This window comes from Cannabis sativa, chromosome 7 (genome assembly GCF_029168945.1).
Source record: "Cannabis sativa cultivar Pink pepper isolate KNU-18-1 chromosome 7, ASM2916894v1, whole genome shotgun sequence".
Lineage (NCBI taxonomy): Eukaryota > Viridiplantae > Streptophyta > Magnoliopsida > Rosales > Cannabaceae > Cannabis > Cannabis sativa.
Window position 1 is genome coordinate 3575379 of NC_083607.1, and position 18351 is coordinate 3593729.

At 32.7% G+C, this 18351-nt stretch overlaps 1 protein-coding gene across 1 annotated transcript; it reads right to left on the minus strand.

The window, feature by feature from the left end:
• Positions 1–1601: 1601 nt before the first annotated feature.
• On the minus strand, positions 1602–16961 carry LOC115697113 (pleiotropic drug resistance protein 1). The gene is made up of 26 exons (XM_030624020.2): positions 16771–16961; positions 15824–15928; positions 13903–13973; positions 12758–13001; positions 7519–7639; positions 7340–7428; positions 7185–7269; positions 6953–7112; positions 6787–6863; positions 6591–6644; positions 6216–6306; positions 5841–6142; positions 5478–5762; positions 5081–5397; positions 4829–4989; positions 4629–4732; positions 4368–4524; positions 4118–4284; positions 3689–4021; positions 3323–3613; positions 3170–3253; positions 2957–3090; positions 2653–2880; positions 2399–2570; positions 2061–2315; positions 1602–1959 (listed from the first exon to the last, which is right to left on the minus strand). The coding sequence occupies exons 4-26, from the start codon at positions 12991–12993 to the stop codon at positions 1699–1701; spliced, it is 4164 nt and encodes a 1387-aa protein (XP_030479880.1). The 5' UTR covers positions 12994–13001; positions 13903–13973; positions 15824–15928; positions 16771–16961; the 3' UTR covers positions 1602–1698.
• Between the last annotated feature and the right edge of the window lie 1390 nt (positions 16962–18351).

Consider the following 18351-nt stretch of genomic DNA (forward strand, 5'->3'; position numbering starts at 1 on the left):
TTATTGGTTCTTATTGTTCAATCTCGATTGCAAGGTGATCATCGATCACAACAATAAACATGAGAATATGTACCAAATACTATAAATGAGGACCAAGCACAGAGAAAGTGATTATGAAAAAACTCATTTACCAAGCTACCGATTCCTCCATTGTTAGCCGCTACACCATCCTCGACCTCAACAAGCTTTCTTTCTTTGTTTTTTTGTAGAAAGGAAGTTTTGAGATTGAAGAAGAAATTTTTTTGTCCTATACAAGCTTTTTCCCACAATTAGATCGGATAGAAATGGGAGGGAAGAGATTGCTTATATTTGTATTTGGTGTGAGAAAAAAATGTGAGAAATGGAGATCTGCGATGATTATGAAAAATTATTAAAGTTTTTTTTTTCAAAATATAAGGATAATTTTAGTTTTAATTTATTTAATAACCAATACTAGTTTTAATTTTTTTTTTTATTTGGTGTCATATTTTTTTCTTTTTTTTTTTTAAAAAAAAATTGAAAATGAAAAATTTAATATGCTATATATACAACTACATTTTAAAGAATGTTGACCCTCAAAATATAAGTGGTTAAAAAAATGTATGTATAGCATATGGCAAAACTAATGTCACCACTATCAAATTATTCATAAATATATATAAATTTATTATAAAAAAAAAGAAGAAAAAAAAAATATTAACATTTTTTCATTTTTACACTTCAAAATATTTTTTTATAGGCTAATTAGCAATTTTTTCCCCGAACTTTGACATATACCAAATCATGCCCCCTGAATTTTTTTGGCCGTTAAAAATTTTCCCTGAACTATTGAGATTGTTAAATTTAAGGACTTTGTCTAATTTCATTCAATTTTACTATTTTAGTGATTGTTTATGTACTAAACCATGCTTCACAAACTTTGATATCTACCAAATCATGACCAACTTTGATATGTACTAAGTCATGCCCCCTGAACTTTCATTCATGTTAGAATTTATTTACTAAAATTAAATAAAAGTCCTTAAATTTAACAATCTTAATAGTTCAGGGGGAATTTTTAATGGCCAAAAAAGTTCAGAGGCATAATTTAGTACATGTGAAAGTTCGGGAGGAAAAATTGCTAATTAGCCTTTTTATATATATTGTTACGAAATTCTATATAAAAATCCTCCTAGCAGCTAACAGAGCAACCTAAATCCACATAGCGACCTACATAAAAAAAAAAATCACTGGAGCAACTCAAATTATAAATTTTTTAAAAAAATAGTATATAAGAATAATTTCTCAAAAATATTCTAACATGCAGCTTCCATTTTCATTCCTTTTTTCAAACCTTTCTCTCCATCAATTTAGACCACTTTCTCTCTATATATACACACATAATAATGTTCCCAAAACAGTGTTCTAAACACTAGTGCCACAAACAATGTGAGAAAAAATCTCACAGAAGTGTATATTAATAGTTAAATTAAAGTTGTATAACTCCAAACAGACGATCTAACCCAAGATTATTTATTCTTGTCCTAAAAATATTTCTATCAAAAAAGTCCTAAATGATATTCATAGCTCTCTCTTGAACAACATTTCATTCATATATTTTGAAAATTTCTTAAATTAGTATGAGGACATAACTAATCTTATTTAATATTGTTATTATAAAAATGAAAGCTTTCAGATTTTCCAACAAAAGAACAAGAAGAGAGTAAAAAAAGGAAATTTCTATCGTTTTTGAAAATTAAATGCCTTAATCAGCAAGGAAAAGATGACAGGAAAAGCCACTGCAAAGACAACATTAACAAAAGCAACTATTCCAAGAAAATCATGTTTATATCCGAAAAATCGTTCTACAAATTCTTTAACAGTCTCCTCTGTGCCATCAAACTTTTCTGTTACATCTCCATATTGTGATACCAACATGCCATACATAGTCCATGCTACAGGACATGTCCAATAGTACCACTTCCACCACACAGGTATCCTCTGTTATTTTTCCAAGAAACCAAACAAGAAAATTAGCTTTAATCCCATGTAAAGAAAATAAAATTTGAATTTGTTGAAATAAGTAAGAAAACACTTCATACTGAGTATGGGATGATGAAGCCAGAAAAGAGGTTCCACAATCCATAGAAGGCAGACGAAACAGTGGTGGCGACATCAAGGTCTGGTGTTGCAGCCACAACCATCATTCCATAGAATGTGAAGTAGAACATTGCAAATGTGGTAAAGAATAGATACCATAAGAATTTACCAACACTCCATTCAAAGCCAATCATTGCATAAACAATGATGGAATAAACCATAGCTTGAGAAAAGATGTATGGAATCTCAATCATCACCTGTCCCATGAAGATGGAGAGTGCATAAGTTTACTATTCAATCTCCATTAATCAATTGTATAAAACATTTACAACAAAAATACCTGTGCAAATACATAGGGGAAAGCTGAATACATCCCTGCAGCCTTTTCTCTATAATAGACTGTTCTTTCTATTGCAACAACTTTTCTCACAGATGAACCGTTATGGACTCCGATGAAAAAGACAGCAGCATACATTGATCCCATTGCGTTGAGGAGGTCTTTTTGAGTAGTCCTGCAAATTTTCTATGTTTAAAAATCCAATAAAACCAAAAAACAGTTTCACATGACTTGAATTATATTCGATATAGAGTTACCTTTTACCACCTAGGTCCCAAAACAATGTCCCAAACATCAATGCCACAAACAATGTGAAAAAAAATCTCACACAAGTGTAAGGTGCGTTTCGCCAATAAGACCATCGTTGTTTCCATAAACAAGCAATGCATTGTGTGGGAAATGTTGTCGCGTATTGAGTTGAGAAATGGAGATCCTTTGAGCCGGGATTAGGAACGCTAAGATCATCTATGAGCTCTCTGTTCCTTCTGAAATGTATTAATTTTTTTTTAACATATTTTACTCTTTTACAAATGTAAGTTGAGATTAAGCAATTACACTAACTTGAATAGATCTGAAGTCTTGAAAATATGAGCAAAATCAATTCCCAAAGCTGTTTCTTGTGCTGAAGAAGTAACCTCCAACATCCAAGTTGCTGGATTATAACCATCTTTAATCTTATTCACACCTTCAATAGACTTTACACAAAAAATTACTAATTAGTAGTTGTTACTATTAGTGAGTTTATAATTGTGAATATGAAAAGCATGAAATTACCTCAAAGTATTGGATTAGATTGGAACAATGGTGACCTAATGGCCCAGCATATATTTCTTCACCTCCACATTTCATCAAGAAAAGCTGTAAAGAATTTTAGTTTCTTAGTTATCACAAACATTCAAAATAGACAAATTATGAATGCTTAAACACCTCATCAAAAGCTTCAAAGATGTCGAGGCTCGGTTGATGAATGGTGCACACAATGGTTCTGCCGGTATTCACAGCATTCCTAACAGCTCTCATGACAATTGCAGCCGCTCTTGCATCAAGCCCTGAAGTTGGTTCATCCATGAATATTATAGAAGGGTTCGCTACTAACTCAACTGCTATTGTCAATCTTTTGCGTTGTTCAGTTGAGAGACCATTAACACCAGGCAATCCCACCAGTGCATGTCTTATCACATTTAGCTCTGTTAGCTCCATCACTTCCTCAATGAACATCTGTGGCAATTAGTAATATAATTAGAATCCAAAGATGTTGAGCAAATAAATAGAGAATTTAAATTTCAAACAAACCTCTCTGGTCTTGGTATCAACTTCAGTTGGTAAACGAAGCCATGCTGAGTAGATCAAGGACTCGTAGATAGTAACATGTGGTGAATGGATGTCATTTTGCTCACAGTATCCTAAAATTCGAGAAAATGTTTCTTGCTTCTTAGGATATCCAGAAATTTTGATATCGCCTTTGATGTATCCCTTGGTCTTTCTACCAGCTAAGACATCCATTAGAGTGGTTTTTCCAGCGCCACTTACTCCCATTAGCGCTGTCAAAACACCTGGCCTGAAAACACCACTTAATTCCTTTAGAAGAATCAACTTGTCATCTTCAATTCCCTGGTTCTTCATTTCCTACAAGTTTGGTTTAGTTCAAGCACATGAGTTACATTATTAGAATGGATTACAAAAGCTGGCAATATAAACTCAAATTCCTCATTTAAAACTTACTTGTGGCATGTCAACAGAGTAAACAATATCTTTGAAAGTGATCCAATGTGGTTCAAATGGAAGAACCATTCCTGTATTTCTATTTTGGTTCATCTCTTCAGTACTACTTTCTGCATTTTGATTATCTGAATCTTCAAGTAGAACAATCGAATGAGATTTCCCGAACTCTGCAATGAAAATGCAGACAACATTAGAACACAGTCAACAAAGAAAACACACTCATTTTAGCATACAAGGAAGAAATACTCACGGTTGAGGAAAGTGAGAGAAAGTGCATAAAGAACATTGAAAGCAATAGTGTAACCAACCACTGCTCCAAATCCAATCCAATACCAATATGGTTTTGTAAAGAATCCTTGAGATTCTAACACTGCAATTCCTAGATGTCTTGTTCCATTTGGTTCAGGCTGTTATAATTTTGAGTAAAACCCCAAAAATAAAATCCATTATCAAACTTACTCAAAAGTGAATAGAAAAATATATCATTATGTCTTTGAGTCCAAAACCTTACATGACTCCATTGGTCTGAGAGAAACTCATTGACCTGTATTGCACTCTGATAGTACATTAGGGGTGAACTCCAATAACCCCAAATCCACCATTTCTTAATATCATCTGTAGTGAAACACTACAACAGTCAGAATGGGAAGGCATTATAAAACAGCATAAATATATACAAGACAAAAAAGAAAGAAAAGAAAGTTCATTTACTCTTTGATAACAGAAAGCCTCCCAAACCGAAAAGCATGAGCAATACAAATGAGCCAAAAGTGTCAGCTACAATTAGATTCCGAGATGTAGCTGCAATAGCTTGGAACAATGCAGAGCCCATTTGGTTCACGAAAATGAGAAGAAGACCTTGCTTAAAGAAACTGAAAAAGTTTGCAAAATAGAACTCAACCCAACTATTGAAGAGGTTCAAAAATAAGATTCTTCATAATAAGTCAAATTAAATCATGTTACCTTGCAACACTAGGATCAAGTCCAATTAGGTAATATGTAATGGCAACCCAAATCAAGACTTCTAAGCATGCAATAGGGATCTTAAGAATCCAAGTGAAAAGAGCATAGGCCCATGCAGGATAAAAATTTAGGTCCCTTTGCTTGTAAAACACTGGAAGTTTCTGGATTGTCATAGGAATCTCTGACATCCCATTGAACACAAACATGACTACAATGAAGAATAGAGCACCAGAGTAGATTATTCCATCTTCTATTGTGCCATGATGCATTTCAGTTCTCAAGAAAACAGTTGAAACTACGAGCGCCACGATCAAAATCTTAAAGAAGAAAAAAGAAAGACCATAAATTAAACTCATGGAAAAATAGGATTGAATTTTCATAAGTAGTAACCACTTACTTTGATGAGTCTGAAAATGTAAAAGAAGTAGTTTCTTTTCATAAGCAACCACTCTCTGCAGAAGACAGCTTTCAAGATTTCTTTCTTGCTTTCAACACCATATTTTCGAGTTGCTAAAGCAGCTGGATGGTTCTTGCTTCTGTCAAATGGAGCCAAAAGCTCATCTTTCATTCTTTGTCCCACATGAAAGGATTGAAATGCTTCCACAAAGTCATTGACAGTGATAAATCTATAACATTCTTCTTCTCTTGCCCAATACTGCTCTTGATCTTTTTTCGATGTTACCTTATAATTATTTGATCATTTAGTAGATGATAACGATTTCGATAAAAAAAATCTAAAAAAAGTTCACATTTGCATTACCTCTTGCAAAAAGTCAGCAACAGCTTTCCTCTCAGGACATTTAAAACCAACAGTTTCGAAAAACTCAAGCACATGTTCGCGGGGACCTTGGTAAACAATCTGACCCTCAGATAAAAGAATGATATCATCAAAAAGGTTGTAAGTCTCTGGTGCCGGCTGAAGTAAAGAGATGACAGCAGTTTCATTCAAAATGTGAACAATCTGCTTCATAGAGTTCATAATTTGGTATGTTGTGGAGCTATCTAAGCCGGTTGATATCTCATCCATGAACATCACCGCTGTTGGTCCAACAAGCATCTCGCCTGAGACAAAAGCATACATTTTTTTAACTGGAACAAACAAGAAGTTAAACTGTATATATTGATCAAAGTGCACCTGTTGTAACTCGTTTTCTTTGTCCTCCAGAGATACCCCTTATTAAGTCATCCCCTATTATGGTATTAGCACACACATCTAATCCCAAAATCTGTGAGCATTGCAAATTAATTTTGTGATGATCTACAATCACCAATCAAGAACAGAGAACAAAACTAAAACCAAAAGAAATGCAAGCTAATCGAACAATAAACACAGTACAAACCAAAAATATTTACAAGGTTTCATAGACTAATATCAACAACTAATTCAAATAACTAAAGACTCCAAAGCTGTTACAGCAGACTATCCAGACACAACTGTATCAAGTATCTCAGATCACTTAACTACAAATTTCAATCCAATTACTAAGAAATTGATGTTTTAGATGCTAACCTTTAAAACATACTCAGTCACAACACTCGTCTCTTGGCCTTCTGTTGCTGCTGCCTGTATAGATTAGACAGAAACAAGCATAGAGAACATCTCAGGCATCTACTCCAGTGTTGTTTGTCTCTTCTAAATTTTATCCTGACATATAAAAGAAAAGAAGCTTCACAGTTCAAGTAAGGAATTTTGTCACAAGGGTCACCTTCATGAAGACATCAATATCAGGATCAGGCTTGATATTGGCTTCTTTCTCTCGTCTAGACAACTCTGCTAGCAACTCTGTGAGAATAAATAGCCAAATGAAGATGAATTCCAACCCAAGTCTCTAATGGAAGTTAATTAAGGTGTAGGGAGATATTCACACATACCATAACGCCTTGTAACTCCTTGGCACCTAGCAGAAAAGTCTAAGGTTTCCCTCACAGTCATTTCTTTAATATGATAATCATGCTCACTTACATATGCCGCTGTTCTTTCTGGGATAAACTCATCCAAGCCATGCCCATTATAAGTCACCTTCCCACAAAACTAAAAAAAGCACCAAATCACTTAATTAAACATACACACATAAATAAGGCAAAGAAAAGAAAATTTTCTCACTTTCAATCGTGGGTCAAGTTGTCCAGCCAAAGCTAGTAAAAATGTAGTCTTTCCAGAACTTGGAGGACCCAATAGCAATGTCATTCTGAAAAATAATAAGCTTGTTTATTTTTCTTTCACAGACACAACTAAAAGGATATTAAGTACTCATTTACCTGCATGGCTTTATAATTCCACTAAGGCCATCTAGTATAGCAATTTTCTTCTTCTTGCTTGGAATTATGTGTAGATAATTCAAGAATCCCTGAAAATAAAATCAAACAACAAAATATTTTTATAGAAAATTAATACAAATACCAAGGTATGATTTGAATACAATTTTACACTTTTTTACCTCAATTACATTGGTGGTGAAGTTAATGAATGAAGGTAGAGCTCTTTCTCCCACATAAATATCAGTCTCAACATTGAGATGTTCAAAACGAACTTCAACAGTAGGTAGCTCAATTCCAACACTGTTGAATTGAGTTAGAAAATGAGTAACTGTTTGTTGAACACCACAACACGTGAAAAACGTAATTACTTTATTATTGAAAAAGCAATTACACCAAGACTTGAACACTTTAACTTGACCACAATACACACCAAGCACTCACTCTTTATTTTATCACTAGACACCTTTACTACACACTTGTGTATAACTCACACTTTTGAAAGATTTTAGGGACACTTTAGAACACACTCTCACTCTTTTGAACACACTTTGAACACTCTTGTTGGATGCACAACTTGAAGACCCATGACCCCTATTTATACTACTCAAAAGAAACCAACTATAATATTCTAGATAATTCTAACTAATTGTGTTACTAAAATATTCTTGAAACTTCTAATGACTATTACTCTCAATGATTCTAGAAAATTCTATAATATTACCAAAATGATAGAAAGTTCTAGATACTTGTAGAGTAGGTGTTGATCTTTAACACTCTCCCTCAACACCGACTCTTCATACTGAGTTGGTCTCTCAGCTTCTGAAATCTCATTGTGCTAAGTCCTTTAGTGAATAAGTCTGCTACTTGATCTTCGCTCTTCACTTGGTGCATCTCTAATTCTTCCTGAAGTACTTTCTCCCTGAGAAAATGGTAATGCACCTCCACATGCTTTGTTCGAGCATGAAATACTGGATTCTCTGCTAGACGAATAGCAGACTGATTGTCACAATATAGTGGCACTGCAGAATCTGTAGATTGGTGTAGATCCTTCATTAGTTGCATCAACCACGTACTCTCTTGGCCGCCATTGCCGTCGCTCTATACTCTGCTTCTGTGGTTGACAAAGACACTGTTGGTTGCCTTTTGCTACACCAAGACACTACTCCAGATCCAATCTTGAATATATACCCAGTAGTTGATCGTCGGGTATCATGATCTCCAGCATAATCAGCATCGCAGTAGCCAATGATCTTAACCTCATCCTCTTTCTTATAGAAGAGACCATAGTTAATGGTATCTTTGACATACCTCAGTATTCGTCGTACTACTTCCAAATGTGGCTTCTTTGGCTGCTGCATATATCGACTTACTACTCCAACTGCATAAGAAATATCTGGTCGAGTCAATGTAAGGTAGATTAGACTTCCCACCAGTTGTCGATACATTGCTCCATCTTGCAAGTCCTTCCCAGCATGAGCACATAGCTTAGCATTGGCTTCCATAGGTGTTGAGATGGGCTTGCACTCGAGCATTCCAAATCTTTGTAGCAAATCTTTAGCATACTTTTGTTGACAGAGAAATAAGCCTTCCTCAGTTCGATCAACTTCTAATCCAAGGAAGTGTTTCAATTCTCCAAGCTCCTTCATTTGAAAGCGTACTGATAGGTTCTCTTTTGTTTGATAAATTTCTGCATCATCATCTCCAGTGATAATGAAATCATCGACATATACCAGAACAATTGCGATCTTTGCTTCCTTTACTTTGACGAATAAGCTTGAATCTGCATGTGCCATGGAATATCCGCTTTCTACTAAAAACTCAGCAATCTTTCCATACCATGCTCGTGGAGCTTGCTTTAATCCATAGAGCGCCTTTTTCAGTTTGCAAACATAGTCAGGATGTGCTTTATCCTCAAATCCTCTTGGTTGCACCATGTATATCTCTCGATCCAGTTCTCCATGTAGAAAGGCATTCTTCACATCCATCTGCCATAGCCTCCAGTCTTTACTAGCTGCAAGTGCTAACAGAACCCGCACTGTTGTAATTTTAGCGACTGGGCTAAATGTCTCGTCATAATCAAGCCCATATTGTTGAGAGAATCCTCGAGCAACTAACCGAGCCTTGTATCTCTCAATTGAACCATCAGGACGAGTTTTTACCTTGTAGACCCATTTGCACGAAATGGGTTTCACTTCCTTCGGCTTTGGTACCAACTCCCAAGTCTGATTCTTTGCTAGCGCACGTATTTCTTCTTTCATAGCTCCTAGCCACTTGGAGTTTTGGTATGCCTCTTCATATGACTCTGGTTCTTTGAACTTTTCTTCTTCAGCTACAGCAGCATTAGCATATTTTGGATTTGGCTTTCGCGCTCTTGTTGATCTCCGAAGTTCTAGTTGACTATCATCATGTCCTTCTCTTTGATGCACCCCTGTTTGCCATGGATTTTGAGGTGCCTCATCCTCGCTGTTTTCTTCTTCATCTGTATCTTGTGTTGTAGGTAACTCAACAATTTGCTCCGCCATTTTCTTCTGCAATTCATCTTCCATTTCTTTAGAATCTGGTAATGCTTCCTTTTGCGATGACCACCATGATGATGTTTCATCAAAGACCACATTCCTTGATGTATAACATATTCCTGTTGTAGGGTCGCAACATCTCCACCCTTTCCGTTGGCTGTCGTATCCCACAAAGATACATCGTATCGCCTTCTTGTCAAATTTGCTACGTAGGTGGCTTGGCACGAACACGTAGCACACACAGCCAAATACTCGAAAGTGACTTACTGCAGGTTTACAAGCCCACAGTTTTTCAAAGGGTGAAATGAACCCTAACTTAGCCTGGGGAAGCCTATTGATTACATGAGCGGCTGTCTTCATACCTTCAGCCCAAAATCTCCCTGGAACATTCTTCGCATGTAGCATGCTTCGACATGTTTCTGCAAGATGGCGATTCTTCCTCTCGGCTACTCCATTCTGTTGTGGCGTATTTGCACATGTGAACTGATGGCGTACGCGGCATTCTCGAAGATACTCAGAAAATTCATCTGAGGTATATTCGCCACCATTGTCTGTTCGGAGGCATTGGATTTTCTTGCCGACTTCTCCTTCTACTATTTCTTTAAACTCTTTAAATTTTGAAAAAGTTTCGGATTTTTCTTTCATAAAGAAAACCCATACGTACCTTGAGAAGTCGTCGATGAATGTAACCATGTACCGCATGCCGCTGATTGATGGTTGTTTGACTCGCCCAAACACGTCAGAATGGACCAGCTCCAATGGTGCTTTAGCTTTGAACTTTGAATCTTCATACGGTAATTGATGCGCCTTACCGTATTGGCAGCCAGCACATACAGTCTCTGTTCTGACCTCGAGTTGAGGAAGACCCTTCAGCATAGACTTCTTCATCATCACCTTGAGTTTATGATAACTGACATGTCCTAGCCTTGCATGCCACAAATCTGTTGTTTCATTCTTCCGAGTCTTGTCTACATAAGCGGACTCTGCTGACATTACATAGACAGACTCTAAGCGTCGTCCTCTCATCATCGGTGTTCCAGAGATTTTAAGATCTTGGTAGATCTTGACATCTTGAGGACTGAATACGACATGGTGGCCTGTTGCCGTAAGTTGCGCCACTGATAGCAAGTTTTTCTTCATCCCAGGTACATGGTAGACATCCTGGAGTGAAACTTCTTTTGGGCTGAATCTCGGGATGATTGTTGTTTTACCGATGTGCGCGATCGGTAATCTTGAGTTGTTGGCTGTCACCACAACGCGACCACCTTTATATTCTGTCATATCTTGCAGCTTCTCTTCATCTCCTGTCATATGATTTGAGCAGCCAGAGTCGACTATCCAATCATTATTGTATTCGATCTTTCTTGGAACAGAAGCTGTCAAAGCTAATTCTTCTTCCTCCACTGCGAATGATGCTTCTGCGTCCCATTCTTCATCGCTTGTCCTTTCTGCATTTGATGTGGCTGCATTGCCTTCTGCAGTTTTCTTCTTGAACCAACAACTTTTAGCCATGTGGCCATACTTGCCACAGTTGTAGCATTTTCCATCAAATTTATTGTTATTCTTTGATTGACCACCCCGTTTGTCTTTATTTTGAGCTCCCCCTGTTTGGGAGCTCCCATGATAACTATCCTTGTCATCATGTTTTCTAGTATTTCTACTAGTATTTGGTCGGGGTCGTCCTTTCTTATCTCTACTAAAGAGTGCTTCTTCGTCACTCTTTAATGAGATTCCAGACGTTTGCTTAGCTAACGCTTCTTGGTCAGCTAGCAAGTTTTCTAACTCAACAAGAGAAGGTTGGCTTGGCCAACCTTGTATTGCAGCAATAAAAGTTCTATATTCTGGCCTTAATCCATGAATAATAATTCTTCTAATTCTAGCATCTGACATGCCAGCACCAGAGTCTAATGCAGAGATTTCGCGACAAAGAGATTTTACCTTGGTAAAGTATTGGTTGATCGTCATGTCGCGCTGCCTGATTGAGAGAAGCTCATTCTCCAGAAGCTGTAATCTTGTATCATTCTTCTTGGTGAACAACGATGCAAAAGTATCCCATGCTTCCTTCGGTGTCTTCGCCGGCCTGATGTGCTCCAACATCTCATCTTCGACTGTGGTTCGAATCGCAAACATGGCTTTGCCCGCTTTAATCTTCCATTTCTTTAAAGCGGATGCATCCTCCGGTTGTGTGACTTCATTGCCACCAACGATCTCCCATAAGTCTTGGCCTTGGAGATATGCCTCCATGTGCATCGACCACGTGTTGTAATTTTGGTTGTTAAGTTTCTTAATTCCGCCGACCACTTGAAGGTCACCCATCGTGCAAACTCTATAGTACTAAACCACACACGATCACTCTAAGAAACTCAACAAAGGACTCTTTCGGAACGAACTCGATCCGGCTCTGATACCACTTGTTGAACACCACAACACGTGAAAAACGTAATTACTTTATTATTGAAAAAGCAATTACACCAAGACTTGAACACTTTAACTTGACCACAATACACACCAAGCACTCACTCTTTATTTTATCACTAGACACCTTTACTACACACTTGTGTATAACTCACACTTTTGAAAGATTTTAGGGACACTTTAGAACACACTCTCACTCTTTTGAACACACTTTGAACACTCTTGTTGGATGCACAACTTGAAGACCCATGACCCCTATTTATACTACTCAAAAGAAACCAACTATAATATTCTAGATAATTCTAACTAATTGTGTTACTAAAATATTCTTGAAACTTCTAATGACTATTACTCTCAATGATTCTAGAAAATTCTATAATATTACCAAAATGATAGAAAGTTCTAGATACTTGTAGAGTAGGTGTTGATCTTTAACACTGTTTTCTATTTGGTCACTTATTTGTAAATAATATTAAACAAAACCAACCTGTCAATGCGATTCTTGAGTTTGGTCAAGAAAGTTTGATTATATTCCTCAGGCACCTTAACCAATGTCTCAACTAAACTCTGCTTTTGTTGAATACTAAGATGGTGTACATCAATTGTACAAGTGTTTAGTATTCCTTTCCTTAGTCGTTTATAAGTTGGTAGCCTCTCAAGTGCTGCCCACTTGAGAGTTTCTTCATCATCATCTTCTTTTACTCTTTTGCCAAAGGAATCCATCTTCCTTCCTTTCCCAAAAAAAAAATTGAAATTAGTAACAAACTACAAGCTTATATACAACTACAATATACAAAAAAAAAACCAGTACTTAGTACCTTCTTACGTGTCAATATCGTTATTAGTGTAATTAAGTAACAGGTCTAATATAGTTTAATGTAATAGATTTTAAAAAGTAACACTAACCAAATGATACGTTTAAAAAGTGTTAAACTATATTCAATAACAATCATCTATGAAAAAGGGGTCTTAATGAAATATTGTATATACAAGATACAACTAGCCATAGCCATAAATAAAAACAAAACTAACGATTTAAGGCTTAATTTTTCACTAAAAAACAAAAATCATGGACAAAATGGCAAGATTATATATATATACAGTAGAACCTCTATTCAAGAATAGACTTGGATCAAGTAAATTATATTCTAATTGAGAGGTTATAACTAAATAGAATTACACTAGAAAAAAAATTAAAAAACTAAAAAATATCAATATAATAATAATAACAATAAATAATCATTAATACTATATCATAATAAAATTATTTTAGAGTAAATATAATGTTCATACATGTATTATAATTTGAAATAAAATTATTAATTTGACATAAATAAATTTACAAAATATGTGTATATATTTTATTAAGATGTAATTATTCTTATATAGAGGTATATTTTGTTAATACGGGACTTAGAAAATGTATAACTAATTACAATTTAGAGGTTATTCTTATTTATAACTGGCCCAAATTGGGACTTGATTTTTTTATAACAAATTAGAGGTTATTTTTGAATAGAGTATTCTTAAACAGAGGTGCTACTGTATTTATATTCTTTCATTAGTTCTTTTTGCAATTTGATTCATAATAATCAGAAACAAGACTTCATAGTCAAAAGAAACAAGACTTACAATTGAAAGTTTGTTGAGGATGATGAATCAAGCCCCTTCCTTCTTCAACATCCACACTCATGGCACGTTTACTAAATTGTAATTGAAATTAGAATAATCAATGGAAGAAATGAATTGAGTTAAAATATAAAATAATAAAAAACAATATTTTATTTTGTTGTTTATTAAACTGACCGGAAAAAAAATCAGAATCATTTTATTTTATTTACATAATGAGGAAAGGTAATCGGAATGACTTAATTTGACTAATATTGCTATTGTTAGAACATGTAATTGTTTTTTATTTATATATTTTTTAAAGACATATTTGTCTTTTTTTTATTTTTAATTTAATATAAAGTAAGTTAAGGAAAGATAAAGGTATTCTTTATGAAAATAGGAGGAGAACCTTTCCCTTTGTTTTTTCCTTAATTTATATGGCCCCACTAGTTTCTTCCATTCCAAAATTTAGTAAACAAATCAATGGGAAGCAATATCCTACAATTGATTCCCGTTCCCTTTTAGTAAATATGTCATCAATTCTAACTTTTTTTTTTTTAACAATGTGGTGGCAAAGCCAAAATTAACAATTGCACATAATTTTAATAATTTTTATTTTACATCAAATATATATCTTTAATTATAATAATTGTTTTATATTTTTTCTCTAAATATACATATTAAATAAAAATAAATTATATTTTAAATAATATAATAAAAAATTAAAATAAAAAAATTATAAAAATAAATATTAAAATTAACCCAAAATAATATTTAAAACATAAAAAAAAAATATTAAAAGTATTTTTTAAAAATTATTTTAAAATCCAAGTTAAAAAAAAAAACATATTTTAAAATCTTAAATAGATATATTTGACATGTACTAAATCATGCCCCCTGAACTTTTTTGGCCGTTAAAAATTCCACCTGAACTATTAAGATTGTTAAATTTAAGGACTTTTATCTAATTTTAATAAAAAAATTCTAACATGGATGAAAGTTCAGGGGGCATGATTTAGTACATATTAAAGTTTAAGGGGAATGATTTGGTAGATATCAAAGTCTGGGAAGTATGGTTTAGCACATAAACAATCACTGAAACAATAAAATTGAATGAAATTAGACAAAAGTCCTTAAATTTAACAATCTCAATAGTTCAGGGGGAATTTTTAACGGCAAAAAAATTTAAGGATATAGTTTGGTATATGTCAAAGTTCGGGAAAAAAATTGCTAATTAGCTTTATTAATAATTAGGGAACTATGCTTTATTTTTTTTTAGTATTAATAGAGTGATATAATATAAAATATAAAATTGTGATGATAGAATTATAAAAAGAAAAAAAAATGTTAACATTATAGAATGATGGTATTTTACAAAATATGTTAAAAAAATGTAGTTATTTGTGACAAATAAAAAAAAGGATTGAGATAACATAGAATATATGTATTTAAAATTAAACACAAGATAAAGAGAACAACTCAATTTATCTAAACATTCCTTTAATTAGTATAAGGAAATGCTAGCAAACATCATAATGAACACTGTCAAATTATTTAAACTTTGTTACTCTTTAATTATCAGAATAAAAGATATTATGAGAGAAAAAGTAACTAAGAAAAAAAAAATCATGCTAAATATTATTTTGTGTTCAAAGAGTATCATATAAAGGAAGTTCACTAATTTTAATCTTGGGGATAAAAAAAACACTTTGTTATTATTTGAAAAAAAAAAACCATATATTTAAAAGATTAAAATTAATTGTAATCCATGATAAGCTCTTGAGCTCCACTATGGTATTTTTTTTTTAATTTTATTTTGCTCTAGAGATCACAATTGATAACATCTACTATAGATATAAGAGAAATCAAATATATATATATATATATATATAAATTTATATTATGAAGATGATTTCATTACTAATAAATTTTGTATAATCACCTCAGTAATTCTTGGTCTTTTTGTATAGCCACAAATATATTTGCAGATTGTCCTTTCCACCTTGGTATTCAAGTTCTGTGAATAAGTTGCTTCCTTGTACTGACTCTGCTGAATGTAACATTTCTTATTCTATGAGAAATTGTTGCTTTGTGAAGTAAAATTTTTGTAAGATATAAATAAGAACTTTTTCAAAAAAGTTATATATATACATATTTAAGTATAAAGATCATAGTCCATCAATTTTTTTTTTTTGAATAAGTGGTAATTTTATTAATGCAAATCAGCTATAACAATAGCTTGCAAATCCGTAGGGACAAGCCCCCTACCATAACTACGACCTGAGTATAAACAAGCATGCCTAGCCAAATAATTGGCGGTCTTGTTCGCAGATCGTTTAACAAAGACAAGAGAAACATTCCTTAAGATATTGATCATAGTCCATCAATTAAATTCACTCTAAAAGACAGATATTGAAGAAAACACATACTCATTTCTTCAAACGTACGTTTTTAAATATGCAAACTGCAGATTTATGTATAAGATCTCTGAAAATAATGAAAATAAATATAAAATTGCAGTACCTATCACCGAGTATTTGTTAGAAAGTATAATTTTTTTTCCCAAGAAATCTAAATATATATATATATACATATAATATATATATATATATATATTAACTCATTGCCTTGAACGTGTAGTTCTTTTATATGCAAACTCTACAGATTCAAATAAATCTGATAACCAAATATGATGATGATGATAATGGATTCAAAGAGATTTCTGTATACTTATATTACTATGAATGTTAGCAATTCTTAGAAGGTTTATTACCACCAAAAAATAAAAAGAATATGGAGACTTATTATTTTTATTAAATTTAAATCATATTTTATAATATAATCAAATTAAGAGAAAACTTAGAAAAGAAAAGAGAAAGATGATCAAACCAGATGGTGATATTCCAGTGCCTATTAGCGGGGTGTAGAGAGATGAAGTCAGAGAATTTCTGAGAAAAGGTTTTGTAAAATAAATAAGCAATGGAAATCCTCATAAGATTTGGAGCTACCTAATCAGGAAAGTTACTGTAAAAGCAAAAGTTTTGTAATAAGGAAAATCATCAAAATTTAAAGCTAATTAAATGATAAGAATAAAATTAAAAACTCATATAAGCTAAAAAAAAAATATTAAGAAAAATGAGATTAATTACCCAAAAAAAAAAAAAAGAACATCCTCTCTACCCACTTGAGAGTTTCTTCATCATCATCTTTTTCTACTCTTTTAGCAAAGGAATCCATTTTCTTTCCATTTTCCAAAAAAATTGAAATTAGGAACAAACCACAAGTTTATATAGCTATATGTAAAAGAGAAATGCTAAAGTTATCACTGGTTCTTAGCACTCTCCTACGTATCAATATTACTATTGGTGTAATTAAATAGTGTAATAAATTTTGAAGAGTATCACCAATCAATCGTAAAACGATACATTTTAAAAAAATATTAAACACCAAGCATCTTACTAAAATTTTTATATACAAGATACAACTAGCCATACCCATAAATAAAAACAAAAATAATGCTTAATTTTTCATTAAAAAACAAAAGTCATGGATAAAATGTCAATATTATATATATATATATTCTTCCACTAATTATTTTTGCAATTTGGTTCATAATCCACTCAAAAAAATCATAGTCAAAAGAAACAAGACTAACAATTGAAAGCTTGTTGAGGATGATGGATCAAGCCCCTGCCTTATTCAACATCCACACTCAATTCTAACCTTTTTTTTTTAACAATGTTGTGGCAAAGCCAAAATTAAAAATTACACATAATTTAAATAATTTTTATTTTATATCAAATATACATCTTTAATTATATTAATTATTTTTTTATATTTTTTTCTCTAAATATACATATTAAATAAAAATAAATTATATTTTAAATATTATAACAAAAAAAAATTATATAAAATTTTATTTAAAAAAATTATAAATAAAAAATTAAAATGAATATTAAAATTAATACAAAATAATATTAAAAAATAAAAAAAAAAATATTAAAACTATTTTTTAAAAATTATTTTAAAACCCAGTGATCACACGAAACAAAGAAGAAGACGACTGAAACTCGACTTACCTTGAAATAAATTGCAGTCATCAAATGGCCGGCAGTGGTTCTTCGAAGGGTTTGGCAGAACAGAGAACCGGTAATATGGTGCAAACGTTTGGTGCGATTTTATGAACTATTAACCAATGTACCAAATCATCTTCTACATAACAATGGCAGATACTATATAAATGATAATATTAAAACTAATCTTAATTAACGATAATATACTAAATAATACCATTTTAGTATATACTAAATAGAGTGGATTTTGGTTATAAATGATAATATTTTATTTAACATTTTATTATTTTAATATATATTTTTATGGAAGCTTTTTTTTTTCTCTTGAAAGAAAAGACTTTCATTTGTGATTCTATTCATTTTATCAAAAAAAAAAAAAAAAAAAAAAAAAGTAGGC